The sequence below is a fragment of the Coregonus clupeaformis genome, chromosome 13, assembly GCF_020615455.1.
Source record: "Coregonus clupeaformis isolate EN_2021a chromosome 13, ASM2061545v1, whole genome shotgun sequence".
Taxonomy (NCBI): domain Eukaryota; kingdom Metazoa; phylum Chordata; class Actinopteri; order Salmoniformes; family Salmonidae; genus Coregonus; species Coregonus clupeaformis.
Window position 1 is genome coordinate 2,821,302 of NC_059204.1, and position 22,186 is coordinate 2,843,487.

Consider the following 22,186-nt stretch of genomic DNA (forward strand, 5'->3'; position numbering starts at 1 on the left):
AGATTGTAGACCTGGAATGGGCTACAAGACCATCGCCAAGCAGCTTGGTGAGAAGGTGACAACAGTTGGTGCGATTATTCGCAAATGGAAGAAACACAAAATAACTGTCAATCTCTCTCGGCCTGGGGCTCCATGCAAGATCTCACCTCATGGAGTTGCAATGATCATGAGAACAGTGAGAAATCAGCCCAGAACTACACGGGAGGATCTTGTCAATGATCTCAAGGCAGCTGGGACCATAGTCACCAAGAAAACAATTGGTAACACACTACGCCATGAAGGACTGAAATCCTGCAGCGCCCGCAAGGTCCCCCTGCTCAAGAAAGCACATATACAGGGCCGTCTGAAGTTTGCCAATGAACATCTGAATGATTCAGAGGAGAACTGGGTGAAAGTGTTGTGGTCAGATGAGACCAAAATCGAGCTCTTTGGCATCAACTCAACTCGCCGTGTTTGGAGGAGGAGGAATGCTGCCTATGACCCCAAGAACACCATCCCCACCGTCAAACATGGAGGTGGAAACATTATGCTTTGGGAGTGTTTTTCTGCTAAGGGGACAGGACAACTTCACCGCATCAAAGGGACGATGGACGGGGCCATGTACCGTCAAATCTTGGGTGAGAACCTCCTTCTCTCAGCCAGGGCATTGAAAATGGGTCGTGGATGGGTATTCCAGCATGACAATGACCCAAAACACACGGCCAAGGCAACAAAGGAGTGTCTCAAGAAGAAACACATTAAGGTCCTGGAGTGGCCTAGCCAGTCTCCAGACCTTAATCCCATAGAAAATCTGTGGAGGGAGCTGAAGGTTCGAGTTGTCAAACGTCAGCCTCGAAACCTTAATGACTTGGAGAAGAGGAGTGGAACAAAATCCCTCCTGAGATGTGTGCAAACCTGGTGACCAACTACAAGAAACGTCTGACCTCTGTGATTGCCATCAAGGGTTTTGCCACCAAGTACTAAGTAATGTTTTGCAGAGGGGTCAAATACTTATTTCCCTAATTAAAATGCAAATCAATTTATAACATTTTTGACATGCGTTTTTCTGGATTTTTTTGTTGCTATTCTGTCTCTCACTGTTCAAATAAACCTACCATTAAAATTATAGACTGATCATGTCTTTGTCAGTGGGCAAACGTACAAAATCAGCAGGGGATCAAATACTTTTTTCCCTCACTGTATGTACGAATGCTGTTAATTGACTATAGCTCAGCATTCAACACCATAGTCCCCTCCAAGCTCATCATTAAGCTTGAGGCCCTGGGTCTGAACCCCGCTCTGTGCAACTGGGTGCTGAACTTCCTGACTGGCCGCCCAGGTGGTGAAGATAGGAAACAACATCTCCACTTCGCTGATCCTCAACACTGGGGCCCCACAAGGGTGCGTGCGAAGCCCCCTCCTGTACTCCCTGTTCACCCATGACTGCGTGGCCAAGCACGCCTCCAACTCAATCATCAAGTTTGCAGACGACACAACAGTAGTAAGTTTGATTACCAACAATGACGAGACAGCCTACAGGGAGGGGGTGAGGACTCTGGGAGTGTGGTGCCATGAAAATAACCTCACTCAACGTCAACAAAACAGTAGTTAGTTCTGGGCTGATCCCTTACCTTCCTCATGATCATTGATGCCCCACAAGGTGAGATCTTGCATGGAGCCCCAGACCGAGGGTAATTGACCGTCATCTTGAACTTCTTCCATTTTCGAATAATTGCGCCAACAGTTGTTGCCTTCTCACCAAGCTGCTTGCCTATTGTCCTGTAGCCCATCCCAGCCTTGTGCAGGTCTACAATTTTATCCCTGATGTCCTTACACAGCTCTCTGGTCTTGGCCATTGTGGAGAGGTTGGAGTCTGTTTGATTGAGTGTGTGGACAGGTGTCTTTTTATACAGGTAACGAGTTCAAACAGGTGCAGTTAATACAGGTAATGAGTGGAGAACAGGAGGGCTTCTTAAAGAAAAACTAACAGGTCTGTGAGAGCCAGAATTCTTACTGGTTGGTAGGTGATCAAATACTTATGTCATGCAATAAAATGCAAATTAATTACTTAAAAATCATACAATGTGATTTTCTGGATTTTTGTTTTAGATTCCGTCTCTCACAGTTGAAGTGTACCTATGATAAAAATTACAGACCTCTACATGCTTTGTAAGTAGGAAAACCTGCAAAATCGGCAGTGTATCAAATACTTGTTCTCCCCACTGTATGTATATAGTCTTAAATTCCATTCCTTACTAGATCCCGAGTGGCGCAGTGGTCTAAGGCCACTAGAGATCCTGGTTCGAATCCAGGCTCTGTCGTAGCCGGCCGCGACTGGGAGACCCATGGGGCGGCGCACAATTTGGCCCAGCGTTGTCCAGGGTAGGGGAGGGAATGGCCGGCAGGGATGTAGCTCAGTTGGTAGAGCATGGCGTTTGCAACGCCAGGGTTGTGGGTTCGATTCCCACGGGGGGCCAGTATGATTTTCATTTTTTTTTTTATAATGTATGCACTCACTAACTGTAAGTCGCTCTGGATAAGAGCGTCTGCTAAATGACTAAAATGTAATGTAAAATTTGTGTGTATTGGGTATATGTTGTGAAATTGTTAGATATTACTTGTTAGATATTACTGCACTGTCGGAACTAGAAGCACAAGCATTTTGCTACACCCGCAATAACATCTGTATGTGACAAAGAAAATTTGATTTGATTTGATACATTGTTCCAGTATTCACTTTTTGGACGTAAAAGTAATGGCGGCAAAAGTCTTCTGGAGACAAAGGGACATTCCTTTACCAATACTGAAGAGCAAGAGGGAGATTCCCCTCCTCCCTAATTTATGACAGGGTGTGAGGTGTCAAATCCGTCCCAGCCCCGCCCCCCTCTCCTGTGGGTGAGCGGGGGTCTGGTGATCGTCAGCCATTGAAAAGCTGATCTGAGGCCTTGGATCCTCAGCCAGGAGAGTCATGACACTACTCATAAAGCAAATTTAGAACTTTATTATTCAAAAACGTAAAATACTGTCATACTGTCAATGTTTTTTACAATACAGTGATATAATATATATTATGGATAACGCCCATAACTTCATAATGAACGCGTTAATGCCATTATGGAGTGGTCAGGGTGACACTGGGCTGTCCCCTTTTACATTTTTTTGTAGGGGAGTCACCTCGTCAAGAGGTTCAGATCTCTTGGTGTAAGAGCTAAGGTGTTATGTTGTTTTTATGTGATACATACAGTGTGGTCTTGATAGAATCCCCTATTGACGTACCCTCTTGTGTTGTCTGTCTGTGTGTCTACAGTGGTGTCTAGTGGCAGCGACAGTGAGTCGGACCACAGTGAGGGCAGCGTGAAGAGCAAGGTGTCCAGCCAGGGTCTCCCTGAGGGCAAGCAGCATACTGACTCAGGTACATCCCTCTGGAAGTATACCTTCTCTCTGTAATTTCAACAGACTGACCCTGCCACGCATATGACAACACAAATATACACAATGGATTAATACAACCTTTGATTTAGAGATAGTATGGAGGTAAGACATTTGTACTTAGTATATAAGCCATTGATCAGCTTTATTCTTGAAGAATCAATATGAATCACAATGAACAGCAAAACAATTGAACAATAGGAACTCTTCCAGACTTTGCTTTTAACCCCTTGGCCCTGTGTGTTTGTCCACAGTGTTCAGTGGGGGGCGGATTGGGACCCCCACAAGGCTGGGCTGGGGTCCACAGGGCAGCCTGCTGTCAGAGAGCCGCTCCAGCCTAGCCAGCGAGCCCCCCCACAGCACCACCCCCCCAGCAGCCCCCCCTGAGGACTACGACACAGACCACAGCTTCCCCTCCCCCAGTGAGTACACCCATATGCACATCTCAACTCAGAACTCAACATTATCTATGTGGCTCCAATGGCTCAGTTGGTTAGACAGAGCATGGTGCTGGCAACGTCAGGGTTGTGGATTTACGTCCTTCATTGACCATATAGGTGTGACTTTCAATGTGACCTTGGATAAAAGTCCCATATTATATCACTACATCCATAGTATCCATCCCCAGGGTGGGTTCTAATCATTTTACATTTGACATTTTAGTCATTTAGCAGACGCTCTTATCCAGAGCGACTTACAGTTAGTGAGTGCATACATTTATTTTAATTTATTTTCATACTGGCCCCCCGTGGGAATCGAACCCACAACCCTGGCGTTGCTAACGCCATGCTCTACCAACTGAGCTACATCCCTGCCGGCCATTCCCTCCCCTACCCTGGACGACGCTGGGCCAATTGTGCGCCGCCCCATGGGTCTCCCGGTCGCGGCCGGCTACGACAGAGCCTGGATTCGAACCACTGCCTTCCCCTCTGTTCTTGTTGACTCCTTTCAGCGGACTTGACAGGACCAGATAGATTTAAGCAATATGGGAATTCTGTATGGATCCACGTCACCTTATATTAGGCAAGGTGTTGTTTACACTGCACTGCTTTCACCAATCCAATTCTTTCAAATCTCATAGGGCCAATCAATAAGGGCAGAGGTTAGATAGCGAATCAACCCCTATGTGTTGCCTAACCCTACGCACTAGACCCAGTACCTAACAAGTCTGGCCTGTTGCAATGCATTGCAAATGAGGAGCTCTGACCGCTTTGGCTGCCAAGTCGGCCTAGATTGACTCTTGAGGGGATGTGAGCTCAGAGCAACAGGTGTTGGTGCCAAGAACGGATGCCAAGAGGGCACCTGTTTGCGCTTTCCCTTCCATGTTGCGTTCCCAACAATGTCTCTAAATGCAGAAGCAATATGTGCACACCCACCAAGACGCTGAGCTCATAAACATCATTAGATTTCGATGGTGCTGAGTAGCTCACCACCCAAGCGGGCCTACATCCGACCGGAAGAAACCTGAACACGAGTGCTTACAGAACTGAACCCCCCTTAGCCCCCTGACAAATGTAAAATGTAAATACTGAGCAAAGCTCCTGTTCTCCACCCCAGGAAGGAGACCTGGTCCTCAGGTGTTCTAGCTCCAACAAGACCCCCCTAGCTCTCTCGGTTTCTGACAGTGGGTGCGGTGTAATGCCATTATGGGGTGCCCGTGTTTTCTTTATGCCCCAACCGCTACCCCTGCCCTCCACAGGCAGAACGCCCGCTGGCACAACTCAAGCCCAATTAGGCCTCATTTGCACAGCGATGGTGTCTCGCCAATTTGAAAGATAACAACTCTCTTTCATGTGCTCACTTGACACATTTGTTGAAAGTAAAAATAAAAAAGCTTTGTCTTTCCCGACTATGACCATGCAGAACGTGGAGCCTTCATTTAATTGGGGACTTATTTTTTTATGTTTACTTCTCTTGGCCTTCATGCATCCCTACAAAGAAAGCCATTTATCACATTTCATACACTCCTCTTTTATCTGCTGTTTTCCTGTATACTTTTATATCATTAAACTTAAGCGGTACTGTATCCCCAACGCCAGCTACCGCCGTCCGGTGCCATAAACGTGCCGCCTAACTTTGCAGGATAATGACTTCATTTGAATTCAGGGTCCTGTTTGGCTTAGTTGGTAGAGCATGGCGCTTGCAACACCAGGGTTCTGGGTTCGATTCTCACGGGGGATCAGTATGATGAAAGTGTATGCACTCACTACTGTCGCTCTGGATAAGAGTGTCTGCTAAATGACAAAACATTTGCATCTACTCCAGAAGCTGTTAGCCAACTAGCAAAATGACTCCCACTGCACCATTAAATGGAAAAGGACCTGGAAATCCATCTCTGCCCAATAGTTGGGGATAGACTGTGCGGATAATGGTCCACAGAGTCTCTCTTTTTGGTTTTTACTTCTCCCCCTAATAACCTGCCACTGTAATTTATTGACATTATGGATGTAATTTATTTACAATGTGGACGTCAAGGATAGCCCGGGCTATGTTGAATGCGCCACTGCATGGATTACCTCCAGGGAAGCCAGAGAATTGATTTATATTTATCGGGCGTTGATTTATGTCGCCTGCGAGCAGCGGGCCGTCATTAATCAGAAGATAATGGGGTTTAGCCCTATGCAAGGCGTCGGGACTCCCCCACTCACTCATTTGTTTTCACTCAACATTGTCCTGTTTCGAACCACTTAGGGATTAGTCAGAGCGATTACTCATTCCCAATGTTTCTTCATTTGACTCTTATTCATTAGTCCTTCTTTATAAGGTAGCAGCACCGTTTCATGTGTGTGCATGTTCAACCGATGTTGAAGTGTGTTATTATAGTGGAGTTTTGTCTCCAGATTTCCCATTAGATCTTGGTTTTAGCATTGATTTGTGATTTTTTTATTCTATTTGAGACACTAGCACACTTCCAATCCAGTCTATTTGACTCCCTTTTAGACACAACCTGTATGTTTGAAGCTATTCACCATGATATACAGCTCTAGACCTGAGTAGTTTTTAACGACGATGACATTTAGCAGACATTGTGTAGTTTCTAGTTATATTTACTGGAAGCCAAAGCACTGACGGTGCAAAAGGAGCTATATGGTAAGTCTTTTTTCTATATGGTACTTTTTTCACCACTTTATTTCTACCTCCGAGCATTGGAGATGATGCAACCAAGGCCAGACTACTGTTCTCGCTAGAATGAATGATTGACATCATATGGTGCTGAGTAAAAAGGGAAGAATGTCATCCTAACATCACCCCAAGCAACAATCTCTTAATTCAATCTGTTTTTTCGCTCAACCCAATATGAAATCACGTTGGTTGGCTTTGTGTGCGTTCCTTCAATGGCGCCTTGAGCCCACGCACAACCTGGGCCTTTACATTCACATCGCTTTGTTTTGATGTAGTCTTTCAAGCGCCTTTTTTTCTGTCATTACCAAGGTAGCCGTGTGCAGCTGTGTGCCGGCTCAACTGGAAATTGAAGCGAGGAGAGGGAAAATAACCAATAAGGCTCTTACAGTAGTGGCTGTAAGTCTTTCATTGATTTCCCTGATAGCAGGAGGGAAACTTGCTTGTTGTCGGTCTCTGTGAATAACCCTTCCACTTCCCCATGCGCCCCAATCTTATGCTTCCAACCATTCTTCACTCCTCCTCCTCCTCCTCTCTCTCCCTCACTACATTTATCTAATCTACCTTGACATTTCAGAAGTTTGCTGCTATTCTTTTCCCCTCCTTTCTTTTTCTTTTTTCTTTACACTGAGGTTGTATAATCACACTTCATCATTGTGCACTCTTTCGAGAGTCATCCCTCACTCTGATGCAGAAAACCTGCCACAGTGTTTCAGCAAAGGTTTGCCGAATGAAGAATGACCGGAGGGAGTCGGCACTGAAGAGGAATTGTTTACATAAGCACCGCTGCCAGTTCCTGTGTACGCTCGCCTTTCTAACACAACATACATGTATGTTGACAGTCTCCCCTAGATGTTTTCCTTAAGAGCTACCCTAACATTACCTGCAGTTAACCTGATTAGAATAGGAAATGTGCATATTCCCCTCCGTCTTGGTTTAATGAGATGTCTTATTTAGCGCTGTTTAGTGATCGCGTCTACCTCGAATGCGCTTACTCAATTAGACGATGCCATACACAGGCTTGATGAAGTGGCATTTTTTTCTCTCTCTGTCAGTTAGCACCGATTGAGCCCATCTAAGGAGAACCTGGGACTCTGATACAGAAACCTAGCATTGAAGTCTGCAAGAGATTCGAGAGGCTCCAATATATGATAAATCTATTTATGTGAAATCGGTAGCATTCGCAGAGCTCAGTACAGTATGTACCAGGGCCTTAATACACTATCTATCAGCGCTAACTGTTCTTGTACGGCCAAATGAACTGGAGTGTCCCGTACACAAGTCAATTTTACTCTGTTCTTGTCATTAATTACAGTTAATTACACAACAGCCACTCAGGAAATCATTGACGTAAATACAATCAAGTTACCGGCCGTGATGCAGAGCCGCTGGCTGATAGAGAACATCATCTTTGTTTTTATTCATACTACTCATACTTCCTCAAAACCTGTATGCCAGTACATTTTATAGGCTACTGTATTTGGGTTACATTATTGTTCTCATTTTCTATTGGTTGACTTCAACTGAAGCAAAATGTTGTCATTCTGCATGAGGCATGCTGTAGACCGGGTCAGAGGTTACACACCCCTTATGTAAGCACTCTATATGAGATTGGTCAATCACAGGCAGTTTGTTTGGGTCTTGTAGTTGAAGATTATCGGAGAGATTGGCATTTCAACGCCCTTTTAAGGATCCTTCTGTCCTCTGCGTAAAATGAGTCATCCACTCTCACCTTTTCCCTCGGCCAGCAACAGGTTCAACTGAAGAGTGTCACTAGTCTAACTGATACCGTTCTTCACAACATAACAAAAAAACTTGTAATTAACACCCTCTATTCCTCGCCATCGGTATCAGCAACAACTGAACATGAATATGACACTCAGGCTGTGTCCCAAATGGCACCCTGTTCCCTACATAGCGCACTATTTTTGACAAGAGCCCTATGGGCCCGATTAAAACTAGTGCACTATTTACATAGCCTCAGTCTCCGATGAAAGCAATGATCAACCTGCAATATACGATGTCATTACCTCGCTTACATCGCAAGTTTGATATAATTGATTTAACATTTCAAAATGTGCGTCTGCAGAACGTAGCCTCCCCCCTACAAAATATCCGATAATGACTCTGATCTGTCAGTTACACTGTGGCGAAATGCTAACATGACACCTCTGTCAGGAATACAAAACACCTCCTCTGCCAAGGATGGGGACAGATGCAACGACTGCCATTTTCTAATAAGGGTTGGAGAAGGTGGGGGTGGGGGTGGGGGATTGAACGGTGGGGGGAGGGTGAGGGGGGTGGGGGCAGTCATTTGGCAAACATAATTAATAACACTCCAGTCTCCTCTGATTAGCTCCAGACAAGGCCTGAATACGAGATGAGGACTGGCTATAGAGAGTCTGCTGGAGATTTGCCCAGGGACCGATGATGTGTTACTCCAACCTAATGATTATTCTAGGAAGCATTATGAAAACAGCAAAAGCCTATTGTAGTTTCAGCTTAACATTGGATAAGCATATAGGCCTATTGGGATGTATTAACAATGTTGCTTGATTTGCTTCATACTGTACCATCTCTACCCTTGAGAAACAACAAAAAGATGCCTTTCACCCAATTGTCATGTAAATTTTTTTGGGAATAGATACAGTTGTTGCGATACACAGTCGAGTCGAGAAAGTAATCTGCACATATTAAAATGAGCCACTATGCGTTTCCATTCAAAATATGTCTGAGGAAATTAATAATTATCTGCCCACCGAGGGAGACAGTCAGACTGCAGTGCTGTGTTCAGGCATTCTCCACAGAAGTTCACAATGTCAAGCAATTCCTTCTGCTTTGACAGGCAGTCATGATTGGATGCGGGGAAATAACTTTACAGAAAAACTTGAGGGACAGGGAGCTTGACGGGAAAACACACTTGGTGTCTCTTGGCATTTTGGTCCAGCACTGATGTGGTTCTCTCACTGGCCTGTCCAGCAACTGGCTGTATTAAAGTTGTTGATAAAAACAACTGTACTAGAGCTGTGTGGTGTGCATATTGCAATTGGCTGTTAATTTAATCTTAACAGAGGTGAGTTGCAGAAATTGTGTGGATTAAAAAACAGCCTTGACCCGAATTGTAATTGTTACTAGAGCTATGCATATTCATAGGCCAAGTAATGTGCACTTTATTATTGATTGTTGGTCTACCGTCTACCTTACCTTACCTTACCTTATGGTGAGGCATTGTCTCGCATGAGTGTCTCTCAACAGAAACTCAAGCTTAATAGAGTGGTGAGGAGGAGGAGGAACTCCGCGGACCCTTTGTGTCCGGAAGTAATTTAGCCATTTATTGTAGCCATTTGCACTCTGTAGAGTTGCTATTTTCTCAAGTTTTCTCATGTCAATTAACTTGTGACATTCCTGGATTACTCATTATACGAATAAAGTCAGATTTAATCAACAAAAATACGATAGTCAGTTTAAAAAAGCTTGAGCCAGCTAACCCTATGCAAATGACGCTGGTAGATCTCAACACTGAACATGGGATCCGCGTTAAGTAGCAATGATATCCTTCTCCACTGTTGTCTTACCACACAATAGATAGCTCGAACCAGTCATGAATATTCAACAAAACAATAAATCATTTAACATTTTATTTTCACCGAATGTCTTAGTTACAAAGGAGTTTTGAAGTTGAGGACGAAAACTAGCGTAGTCCAGCTAGACAGCTAGTTTAGCCAGGGAAAACCACAGGAAACCAGCTTGGGACAGGATATAGCTTGGCACACATGCGTACTAGGCTAATTCAGGACACAGATTGTAGTTTTTATGCCCTGATATCAGGAGCTGGCGGTGAAAAGTTTGATTAAACAATTCAGAGACTGAAACGAATACATCAGATTACAAATATTTAAGGAGAGCGAATCGATATACAATCCCGAATTCAGCTGTAACTGTCAATAGTAAAGCAAAGCTTAAAACGATGTTTGAGTTTTTACCTTAATCCAGAAAATGTATGGTGAAGTCGCTTCTGGACACGGTAGACTCCTCCTCCTAACCACTCTATTGACATGCACATACAGTGGTAGTGATTCACACTCTAATTATCAATTTAACTGAGGGAAACTGTACTAGCTATAGCCAAAGGTGCGCAAAATAAGTAGAGTGGAACTCTTTAGTGAAACGTGGCTCTCCTAATGATCTGAATGGATGAAATGCTAACAGGAGACTGGGGTGTTTAACCCTTTGGCCCGCAGCTCTTTATGTGGCGCTCGTCAGCTATGCTGTTGCACCGATGGAGGAGAGTCTCTCTCCCACACATAGCCCTATTATCTCCCCAGGAGGCGCAGTAATTGTGCCGGTGTCAGTTAAAGGTATTGGTATGCAAAACGGACCAGCGGCGGCTTTTTCAGATGTTCCGACAGCTATTTTTTTCTGGGCAGTAGATCTTACCGATAGTCCTTCAGGTTTTCAGGGCGTCTTTATTTAAGCCTGTATGAAATGTTATCTGGGCTCCTAGCAAGGAATTTATGAATCACTAAAGGATCCACAATTATAGGTGTTCTTAAAAAAAAAGTAAATTAAAGGGATGCTGGAGCAAAAGGCGTACGCAGTTATCACACAGACAGAGTAATTTGATACTTTGTATGTTGCCATTTGAAATTGGTAAATGACTGAGTGAGGTGAATGGCACAATTGGATTTGATTGATTCCTAAATGACTTTTTAATTGCATAAAAGTCCTAATTTAATTCATTATCTTTCAGTTACACCTCAACTGCGCCACAGTGACTGGCTATTCATTGCTAGCTATGTCCGGAGGCGTCTTTAAGAAAAATTGTCTCAACACAAAAGAAAATGGCCAGTCAATCATTTCTATTAAAATCCTATGCGATGGTCTCCGCTGAGATAAATGGAATGCTTTCCGTCTTCAACCCTGTTGTCGACCTTTATCGCCAAGGCCAACCTTAATGTGCGGTGGACCTGCTGTTTCTCCAAGGCTGGACATGGGGCCAATGACTTGCCTAAGAAGTTGGGTCATTCCACGAATAGAGTACATTTTGCATCCCTTTGATGTTGTAAGTAGAAATTGTGCACCAATATTACATTTTAATAGTCTGTTATATTAAATGTGCCCTTTAATATAGATCACATGAGCATTCAATATATCAGAATAAAGACAAAAATCAGAATATTCAATAATCAAACACTTTCCGATTTTAACCCACTTAACCCCAAAATGTCTTCAAGTTTTTACCATCATTGTAAAGCCCTAGTTATGTTCTTGCTTTGACAGTCATTTTTGAAGATTATTATATATTTAATGTAATTATTGATACATTTACGTCTCTCCCTCATTTACTTGAACAGAACTTAAACTATTTAAATGTTTCCCCTTAAACCACTCGAGTGTTGCTTTAGCAGTATGCTTAGGGTCATTGTCCTGCTGGAAGGTGAACCTAAGTCCCAGTCTCAAATCTCTGGAGAATGAAACCAGTTTCCCTCAAGAATTTCCCTGTATTTAGCGCCATCCATCATTCCTTCAATTCTGACCAGTTTCCTAGTCCCTGCCGATGAAAAATATCCCCACAGCATGATGCTGCCACCACCATGCTTAACTGTGGGGATGGTGTTCTCGGGGTGATGAGAGGTGTTGGGTTTGCGCCAGACATAGCATTTTCCTTGATGGCCAAAAAGCAAAATTTTTGTCTCATCTGACCAGAGTACCTTCTTCCATATGTTTGGGGAGTCTCCCACATGGCTTTTTTTTCTAGCCACTCTTCCGTAAAGCCCAGCTCTGTGGAGTGTACGACTTAAAGTGGTCCTATGGACAGATACTCCAATCTCCGCTGTGGAGCTTTGCAGCTCCTTCAGGGTTATCTTTGGTCTCTTTGTTGCCTCTCTGATTAATGCCCTCCTTGCCTGGTCCGTGAGTTTTGGTGGGCGGCCCTCTCATGGCAGGTTTGTTGTGGTGCCATATTCTTTCCATTTTTTTATAATGGATTTAATGGTGCTCCGTGGGATGTTCAAAGTTTCAGATCTTTTTTTATAACCCAACCCTGATCTGTACTTCTCCACAACTTTGTCCCTGACTTGTTTGGAGAGCTCCTTGGTCTTCATGGTGCCGCTTGCTTGGTGGTGCCCCTTGCTTAGTGGTGTTGCAGACTCTGGGGCCTTTCAGAACAGGTGTGTATATATACTGAGATCATGTGACAAATCATGTGACACTTAGATTGCACACAGGTGGACTTTATTTAACTAATTATGTGACTTCTGAAGGTAATTGGTTGCACCAGATCTTATTTAGGGGCTTCATAGAAAAGGGGGTGAATACATATGCACGCACCACTTTTCCGTTATTAATTTTTTGGAATTTTTGGAAACAAGTTATTTCACTTCACCAATTTGGACTATTTTGTGTATGTCCATTACATGAAATCCAAATAAAAAATCAATTTAAATTACAGGTTGTAATGCAACAAAATAGGAAAACGCCAAGGGGGATGAATACTTTTGCAAGGCACTGGGATACAGTAATAGTCAAATCATAGTGTAAAAGCAGGTGAGCTGGTGCTACTCTTTTTGGCAATTTTCTGGTGTTTTGTGGTGGAAAACTGAGCTCTTCAAGCATAACACATCAACCCTGTTACCATAGGCTAGAAACGTTTTAACAATTAAAAAAGGTTTGTGAAGCCTGCATTCAATTGCCCCTCCCTGTTGCACACAACAAGCTTCCATTGCCTCTGTCACAAGGGGATTTATGGCTGATTTAAGATGAAAACCTCAACCATGTTACGGTCAACGAAATTGAATGGCATTTTATTGGCACTTACTTTTATTTGAGATGGGAAAACATGTTTTTTTATGAAGTTGAACATGTGCTCTTTATGACAATGTTAAAAGGAGGTGTTTCATTTTTTCCCCCCAAGTTAGAATACCCAAAATGTACTCTATTTGTGGAACAAACCATGTATAATGTTCTATGGGGATGCTCTTACCTCTGTACTCTGGGTCCTCTGCATTCTCAATATTTATCTTCTTATCCAACGAACCAAACCTCTTTGGCACTGGCCAGAGACTGCAACGCACTCCTGTTAGTTTCAGTAGCTGTTCAGTGATAATTGTGAAGTTTACTTTTTAACCATACTGTATCTTTATGGTATTCTACAGGAGAAATAGTGGGAAGGGTGGACACAGGGATTAAACCCGGTCCCCGGTAGGGGGATTTGTATATGTGACATGTGCTGGGAGTGTTAGCACTCAACCACGTCTTTGCTTAAGTTTACCTTTTTAAAGGAAGATAAATAACGGCTTATCTGCCTTGCTCGATTGTCTACTCATGCATAAGGTACCATTGCAGTAGTCTTTACACTCTTATTTGCTCATTCGGTGGTTCCCTCAGATCAGTTCCCTATCCATTTGGATAGTTTTGATGTGATATCAATTCTTCAATGGTTTCTGAGCATGTGCGGTATCACTATGGTGGGGTTGTGGTCTACCTGGTTGCCTGGAGACAGACAGCAGGCTCTTCCTTCCTGGAGCTGTGTTCCAGCAGATCCCCTTTAATGAAAATTACTGTGTGACACAAACAGCAGTATTAATTTAATTGTGGACTGTGCCAGTCCTCCCCCCATGGTCGGTAATTGTATTAGCATAGAGGGGTGGTGGATTACTCTTAAAATATAGAAATAAACTACAGTAGGAGGTGGTGAGGGGTCGATATGGTGCTGGACTGCTCCTGGAATCTAAGGTGCAGTCAAGCATATGACCAGCTCCCTGTACAGAAGCAGTGATGTTATGGATCAACTCTTCAAAGGGAGCATTTTAACAAGAATTCATTTTGATTTGAACCCCTATTCCACAATTATTGTTATATTTTAAGCTTTACTCAGTCTACTGAAACGGCCATCTCTAATTTCCAAAGAACTGTTTTGTTGATGGCCACCTTCTCGCGACAATGCCCCAATTGTCCATTAACAGAATGCTGTTTGAATAGCTTGTTTGTCCTCCACATTTACCGTTAAACACCTGAAATTGATTGTACCGTGTAGGTCATTTGTGCTTTCCCCTATTGTTCCTATGCACTGTGTAGTAACTGAAATTCATGTGGCTTTCCAACAGGTATTAGTTCTATTAGACGAGAGGATTTGAGGGCTCTGTTGTTCTGAGCTGCGTTCTGATGAGTCATTTAGGTAATTAAGAACCGAGAGGGGAAGCAGACAGGCTCTCCATGGTGCCAGAGTCGGGCTGGTGGGACTGCGGGGTCGCGTGTGTCTGTGTGCCCGCCATGCCGCGTTACACTGATTGACAGTGATGGCCACCTGCCGGCCTTAGCACAGCGGGCACCCTTGACATGCCCCCTCCACAGTGGTGGGGACGCGTCCTCACCACAGAGCCAACCCCAAACTCTGACCCCTACTAGGAAGTAGGATATGCAGGTGGATAAGCTGTGTGGTTCTCCACCTCTAACCCACAGCTCAGAGTCTGGAGGTTTAAACATACCAAAACCACTGTGGAAGAGCTACTGGGCTTCCTTTTTGTAGTGATGTTAGTCCGATTTGGTTGCATTCCTGTTTCAATGTGAGGTCATGCCTTGATTTTTTAAAATGCCTGAGACAACCTGTCTACAGGAATGGATTGACAATGCTAAAATTGTATTGATCATGATACATGAAACACCAGGTTGTAGTTTAGGTATAATTGATGATGCTTGAGGGAAAGCCCTCGATAGTGACTTCTTTCCCAGTCTTAGTTATGCTTTTATATGAGGTTTGTCTTTTTGTGTTGTAACACAAAAGTATGGACACTGTGCTACAATCCACAAATATACTTTACTCAAGGCTTCCAGTTTTTTGGAAACTCTTGTTCAATGCCCTGTTTTTCCAGTGTTGTTTTTCTAGTGGTCTCACCATTCTTTGAAGATCCTGAGTCTTGGAGAGCATACAGCAAACAGAATCCCAGGGAAAATGGAGCAGGCTTTCAGGGGGCACTAAACCGCAGTGGCAACCTTTAAAAAGGATTAAAGCATTACACAGCTATTAAAACCTGCCAAATAGACACATTGCAGGAGGTGCACACAGACACGCATGCACACAAATCTCTTGCATCTCACCTGTTGCCCTTGGAGCAAAAAGTGTGTGCTGTTTTCATGCTGTTTTCATACTTCTGTTTTCTTCTCCCCACTATTTCCCACAAAATGTTTAAATATTTTTACTGAAACTGTAAAATATTACAGATTTAGCTTGGTTCTAAGCTGATGCATGCCCCATCGTTCCTCAATTGGGATGTGCTGAAACAAAATGTCAATCAATGTGGAACCTAATGCTTTCTAGAATAATAACTTTCAGGTATATGGGGTAGATTATTTATGGTGTTTACAACTATTTTAGATGCCAGTGCCATTACCAGAATAGTAGTTTCACTGTTTCGGTCACCATAGTGCCTGATTTCCTGTCGTGCGTGGTGTTTAGCATCTGTTGCCACTCCTCTTGTACCAAGTCAATTGTACAGTGCAGTGCATGCTATTTTTGCCTACACTTTTCTCTTGGTGATGAGTTTGAAAAAAACTAAAACCTTTACAGTACTTCTCAGCGCCCTTGCCTGCTGTCAGGGGCCCGCTTCGTACACTTGCCCTGTGTCAGCACCCAGGGGCCAGCACAGATTGGGAGCCCACTCCACAGCCATCACATTGCATAGGTAATGGGGCTCTCCTGCCAATGTGGCCCCTCGGCCCTGACCCTAGAGGCCCAATCACAGTCAAAATGGTGCTCAGTCCACGCAGGGGCTTCTATAAGTGTTGTGTGAGAGTGTACATGTGGCTGTGCAGCTGTGTGTGTACACTTATGTTGGTCCACGAACGGATGAAGCAGGGGAGCTATTGGTAAGCGGCAATATACTGTAGGTTCACCCCTGGCCTTCACCATAGTCCCTCCCTGTTTGTCTGTTTTCTTCGGTTTGGTGCACTTTTTTCTTGTTTGTGTGTTAGATACCCTAGGAAAATACCCACATGTGCCTTCTTTGTGGCAGACAGAGCCTGATTTGGAATCCCCTCAAAGCATTTCAGCTTAGAGATGAGACTGGAAATTAACATCAATTTGTGATGCTTTTACATTTCTTCAGACACCTACACTTAGCTTTTAGCTTAAACGAATAGCCATGTTGCAGTGCTCCTACATTGCAATTACATGGTTCCATGTACACTTATGCTGGAGTGCTCTAGCCTTGATTTATGTATAAGGATTTGATGTAAATGGCCTGTGAATGGGTTTATTTCTGTTCCCCACAAAGTGCTGTACTCCTGAGCACTTAAACTAGCTTAAACTACAATCAATTGATTGTATAAACCTGGTCACTGTAGCCTGCATTGACGTCACATGGATATTCATTTCACCCCCCCCCCAAAAAAAATCACATGAATTATTTTGTCTGAGAGGTTATGAGTGATTGAATGGTAAAATCACTGAGGTAGATATGTATGCTATACAGTTGTCTAAATAGCTTCTCACTGAGCCTTGCCACAACGGCCCGCCATGTCAAAGGAACGTTTATTGAGAACTGTATGAACAGCATCTTTAAAAAAAAAAAAAAAGGCATTCCTGCCAACGTTTCTTCAAAGAACAAGAAATTGTTATGAGGCGTTTGCACTGAAAGCACCGGAGGGCGTGGGTAGGCACTTAATACGCACGTCACAAAAGCCAGGGCTGTATTAAACAAAGGTATGTGATTGTAAGCCCGCGAACGACGTCGTGGCCTTGTGCTCCCGCTCAGACAATGAGGTTTATGGGTCGGTATTGCTCAGCAACGAGTCTTGTCGTCGCCCCCCACCACGCCGTAACAACTCCATATCCCTCTATCTCCCTGAGAATAGACATTCTGTTCTACCACATTGCTCGCTGAGCCTTTACAAACAGCAAGGTCACCCAGAGCTCTGCAAAACTTCTCCTTGCTGTACTCTTTAGCTAACTTTACGAGAAAGAGAAGTGGCATTGATTTCTCTGGATTGCTTCAAAACCTACTGTGTGTTTATTTTGAGGATGTTTCAGGTCTTTTTTTGGAAGTCGCTGAGCCCTTAAGTAGTTCGAGGGGATATTTTAGGACTTAGAAATGCCTCCCGGATTAGCTAAGCGTAGAGTTGTACTGTGGGCTATTCCTCCGTGGCCTAGCCAGACTTGTGAGGACAACCTAGGTCGGTGTCCAACCAGCTCTTTACCGTTGGACTCCTAGCAATCCAGATGCGTCACACACACTCCCCATTTCTAAGCTTTTTGCCCTACAGGCTAGTGGTTATATGCTGCTTCTCCCCATAGCGGCTACTTCTGTCTGTGAGGATGACTCACTAGTTTAGCGTAGTCAGCCTGCGGCTTTGTATCCTCACAGATATGTGGGCTCTCCATAGGGACAGGGGTAACCAGAGAATGCCATACAATGCCTTCGCCTCCCAACCTAGCACTGCCAGACGTACGTATGCACTGACTCATCATAAACCGTTAGGCAAACCTGAAATACTCCGGTTGAGCGAGGACATTTACATAAGCTAGCAGCTTACCAGTGCCAGCTACCCAAGTGAAAGGAGCCTGTCAATCATGTCTATACGACGACAGATTCTGTCTGTTTACATTGTCCGTGTACCAAGTCGATGTGTGTCTGCCTTTGAAAGTATAATCAAACCCATCACAGTGAAGTGTGTATTGTTAACAGATTCAATTATGTGCACAGTAGAAATCGCAGGTTCCTATGCAATCAAATCTGCTATCCTGGAGTTATCAGGGTGAGCCAGAATATTATTTTCCAGCGCTGCCAGACTGTTTTAATTAATATCCGGTAAAGTTTGTGTTATTCAATGGATTTACCCTGAAGTTCTCTCATTCTCCTAGCATTGTTTCATGTAAAATATAGTTGTGTGACTAACATAAAAATACACTGCTCAAAAAAATAAAGGGAACACTTAAACAACACATCCTAGATCTGAATGAATGAAATAATCTTATTAAATACTTTTTTCTTTACATAGTTGAATGTGCTGACAACAAAATCACACAAAAATTATCAATGGAAATCAAATTTATCAACCCATGGAGGTCTGGATTTGGAGTCACCCTCAAAATTAAAGTGGAAAACCACACTACAGGCTGATCCAACTTTGATGTAATGTCCTTAAAACAAGTCAAAATGAGGCTCAGTAGTGTGTGTGGCCTCCACGTGCCTGTATAATAATAATAATAAATATAATAATATGCCATTTAGCAGACGAATAATAATAATAATAATATGCCATTTAGCAGACGCTTTTATCCAAAGCGACTTACAGTCATGCGTGCATACATTTTTGTGTATGGGTGGTCCCGGGGATCGAACCCACTACCTTGGCGTTACAAGCACCGTGCTCTACCAGCTGAGCTACAGAGGACCTCCCTACAACGCCTGGGCATGCTCCTGATGAGGTGGCGGATGGTCTCCTGAGGGATCTCCTTCCAGACCTGGACTAAAGCATCCGCCAACTCCTGGAAAGTCTGTGGTGCAACATGGCGTTGGTGGATGGAGCGAGACATGATGTCCCAGATGTGCTCAATTGGATTCAGGTCTGGGGAACGGGCGGACCAGTCCATAGCATCAATGCCTTCCTCTTGCAGGAACTGCTGACACACTCCAGCCACATGAGGTCTAGCATTGTCTTGCATTAGGAGGAACCCAGGGCCAACCGCACCAGCATATGGTCTCACAAGGGGTCTGAGGATCTCATCTCGGTACCTGATGGCAGTCAGGCTACCTCTGGCGAGCACATGGAGGGCTGTGTGGCCCCCCAAAGAAATGCCACCCCACACCATGACTGACCCACCGCCAAACCGGTCATGCTGGAGGATGTTGCAGGCAGCAGAACGTTCTCCACGGCGTCTCCAGACTCTGTCACGTCTGTCACATGTGCTCAGTGTGAACCTGCTTTCATCTGTGAAGAGCACAGGGCGCCAGTGGCGAATTTGCCAATCTTGGTGTTCTCTGGCAAATGCCAAACGTCCTGCACGGTGTTGGGCTGTAAGCACAACCCCCCACCTGTGGATGTCGGGCCCTCATACCACCCCCATGGAGTCTGTTTCTGACCGTTTGAGCAGACACATGCACATTTGTGGCCTGCTGGAGGTCATTTTGCAGGGCTCTGGCAGTGCTCCTCCTGCTCCTCCTTGCACAAAGGGCGGAGGTAGCGGTCCTGCTGCTGGGTTGTTGCCCTCCTACGGCCTCCTCCACGTCTCCTGATGTACTGGCCTGTCTCCTGGTAGCGCCTCCATGCTCTGGACACTACGCTGACAGACACAGCAAACCTTCTTGCCACAGCTCGCATTGATGTGCCATCCTGGATGAGCTGCACTACCTGAGCCACTTGTGTGGGTTGTAGACTCCGTCTCATGCTACCACTAGAGTGAAAGCACCGCACGGATTCAAAAGTGACCAAAACATCAGCCAGGAAGCATAGGAACTGAGAAGTGGTCTGTGGTCACCACCTGCAGAACCACTTCTTTATTGGGGGTGTCTTGCTAATTGCCTATAATTTCCACCTGTTGTCTATTCCATTTGCACAACAGCATGTGAAATGTATTGTCAATCAGTGTTGCTTCCTAAGTGGACAGTTTGATTTCACAGAAGTGTGATTGACTTGGAGTTACATTGTGTTGTTTAAGTGTTCCCTTAATTTTTTTGAGCAGTGTAATATCTTATGTTTGACCTATTGTATAGTTTTCTGCTTTCACACTTTCTCTAATATAATTTTTTGCTGAATGCCAATTTGTATTTACTCTGTGCCTGAGCATATTAGATAATCAGTTTGAGTTGGCAGTGGATAGTGTTGCAACCACTTAGTTGTTGGAATTGGCCTGAGCTCATTGGTATTCTCCGAAACACTTTGCCATATTCTTTTCATGAGGTAGTCTAAGAGCCCTCCATTGCACACATTTGATTTTACTTCCAATGTTAGAATCCCAGACTTCCCTTAAAGCAGTGTTTATTTGGCCCTCAGTGCTCTGACAGAGTAAGGGTTATCATGACCCTATACTCGAGAGAGGGCCATAAACTATTTTCATCACTCAACAACAGCTTTCCCAGTCTCTTTTTCACCCTGTTACAAGCTATGAATATCCGCCATCATGCCCCTAAACCATTGAAAGGGATAGAAAAATTGTGATTTTCTCAACACTTGACATTACAGTGGTATTATTCCAGAGTAACTGTAGCGGACTATCTTTGTAATTATCTTATATTGGGTAGAAAAGCACAATCAACACAGTACTTTACACAGATAATCAGGAAAAGTACTTGCATGTACATGCTTGATAGACGTTTGGCTGATAGAAGTTTATTTATCTTTAATTACTCTAGTATAAAGTGTGTACGAAAACCTCTTAAACCTCAGAAAGGTCCTGTTTGTTCTGCTGTTTGTAAGCATGGCCATCAATCGGGATGGGCTCCTCAATGTCTACAAATTGGTCAGACAAGTCAGACTATCTGGCTCAAAGGACCATAAAGAAGTCGGGCCACACAGTGGTTGGTGGACTGTGAGACACAAGGCCTATATTGTCAGGTCTGAAATTATTGGCTCCCTTGATACAGATTAGCAAAAAAGACTAACATAAATAATACACTTACTGAGCTATATTGTATGCAATGTTTTTGTGGGGGGAATTGTATTAATTAACATCTTGAATCCCTACTGGCAATAGGGCAGTTTAGAACACTGATGAGAATTGAATTCACTGACGTTTGCGAGCGTTTTGATTGTACCGTTAATCATTTATTTGTGTTTTTAAATGTAGTGTATCTGTTGTATCTTGTAATTTCTTTTTTTTCTGTTTTATTGAATTATCATGTTGGTCTCAATTGGGCTTCCCTGAATAAATAAAATAAAATACAAATTCCAGATCCTTGATATCCTTTGTCTGCGCTTGTGGACTGCCCTCTTCAATTCAAACCACATGTTTTCAATGGGGTTTAAGTCCGGAGACTGAGATGGCCTTTGCAAAATGTTGATTCTGTGGTCAATTAACCATTTATTTGTGGATTTTAATGTGTGCATGAGGTTATTGTCTTGCTGGATGATTCACTTGCAGCCAAGTTTCATCCTCCTGGCAGAGGCAACCAGGTTTCTTGTTAAAATGTCCTGGCACTGGGTCAATTTCGTAATACCATTGAACCTTAACAAGGTCCACAGGACCAGTGGAAGCAAAATAGCCCCATAACATCAAAGATCCACCACCATATTTTACAATAGGTATGGGGTTATTTTCTGCATCTTTCTTTCAATGCAAAACCTAACTGGTGTACTTGGCCAAAGAGCTCTATTTTCATCTGACCATAGCACTGGTTCCAATCCAATTCCAATGCCGTTTAGCAAACTCCAGGTGTTTACATTTGTTGGATGACATGAAAATAGAGCTCTTTGGCCACGCACACCAGTGGTGGGTTTTGCATCGAAAGAAAGCTGCATATGCAGAAAATAACCCCATACCAGGAGGTGTCAGAGGAAGGCCCTAAAAATTGTCAAAAACTCCAGCCACCCAAGTCATAGACTGTTCTCTCTGCTACCGCACAGCAATCGGTACCGGAGCTCCAAGCCTGGGACCAAGCTCCTGAACAGCTTCTACTGCCAAGCCATAAGACTGCCGAACAGTTAATCAAATGGCTACCCAGAA

General features: G+C 43.9%; 1 protein-coding gene and 1 non-coding gene across 2 annotated transcripts in view; one reads left to right on the forward strand and one right to left on the reverse strand.

Moving 5' to 3' along the window:
- LOC121580164 (rab effector Noc2-like) overlaps window positions 1-22,186 on the forward strand; it is a 129,249-nt gene that overhangs the window by 81,723 nt on the left and 25,340 nt on the right. The window contains exons 7-8 of the mRNA XM_045224597.1: window positions 3,287-3,391; window positions 3,663-3,830. Of these exons, the coding sequence (XP_045080532.1) occupies window positions 3,287-3,391; window positions 3,663-3,830 (273 nt within the window). The remainder of the gene's footprint in view (window positions 1-3,286; window positions 3,392-3,662; window positions 3,831-22,186) is intronic.
- On the reverse strand, window positions 4,148-4,228 carry trnaa-agc. The gene has a single exon. It is a non-coding gene; the product is annotated as a tRNA-Ala (tRNA).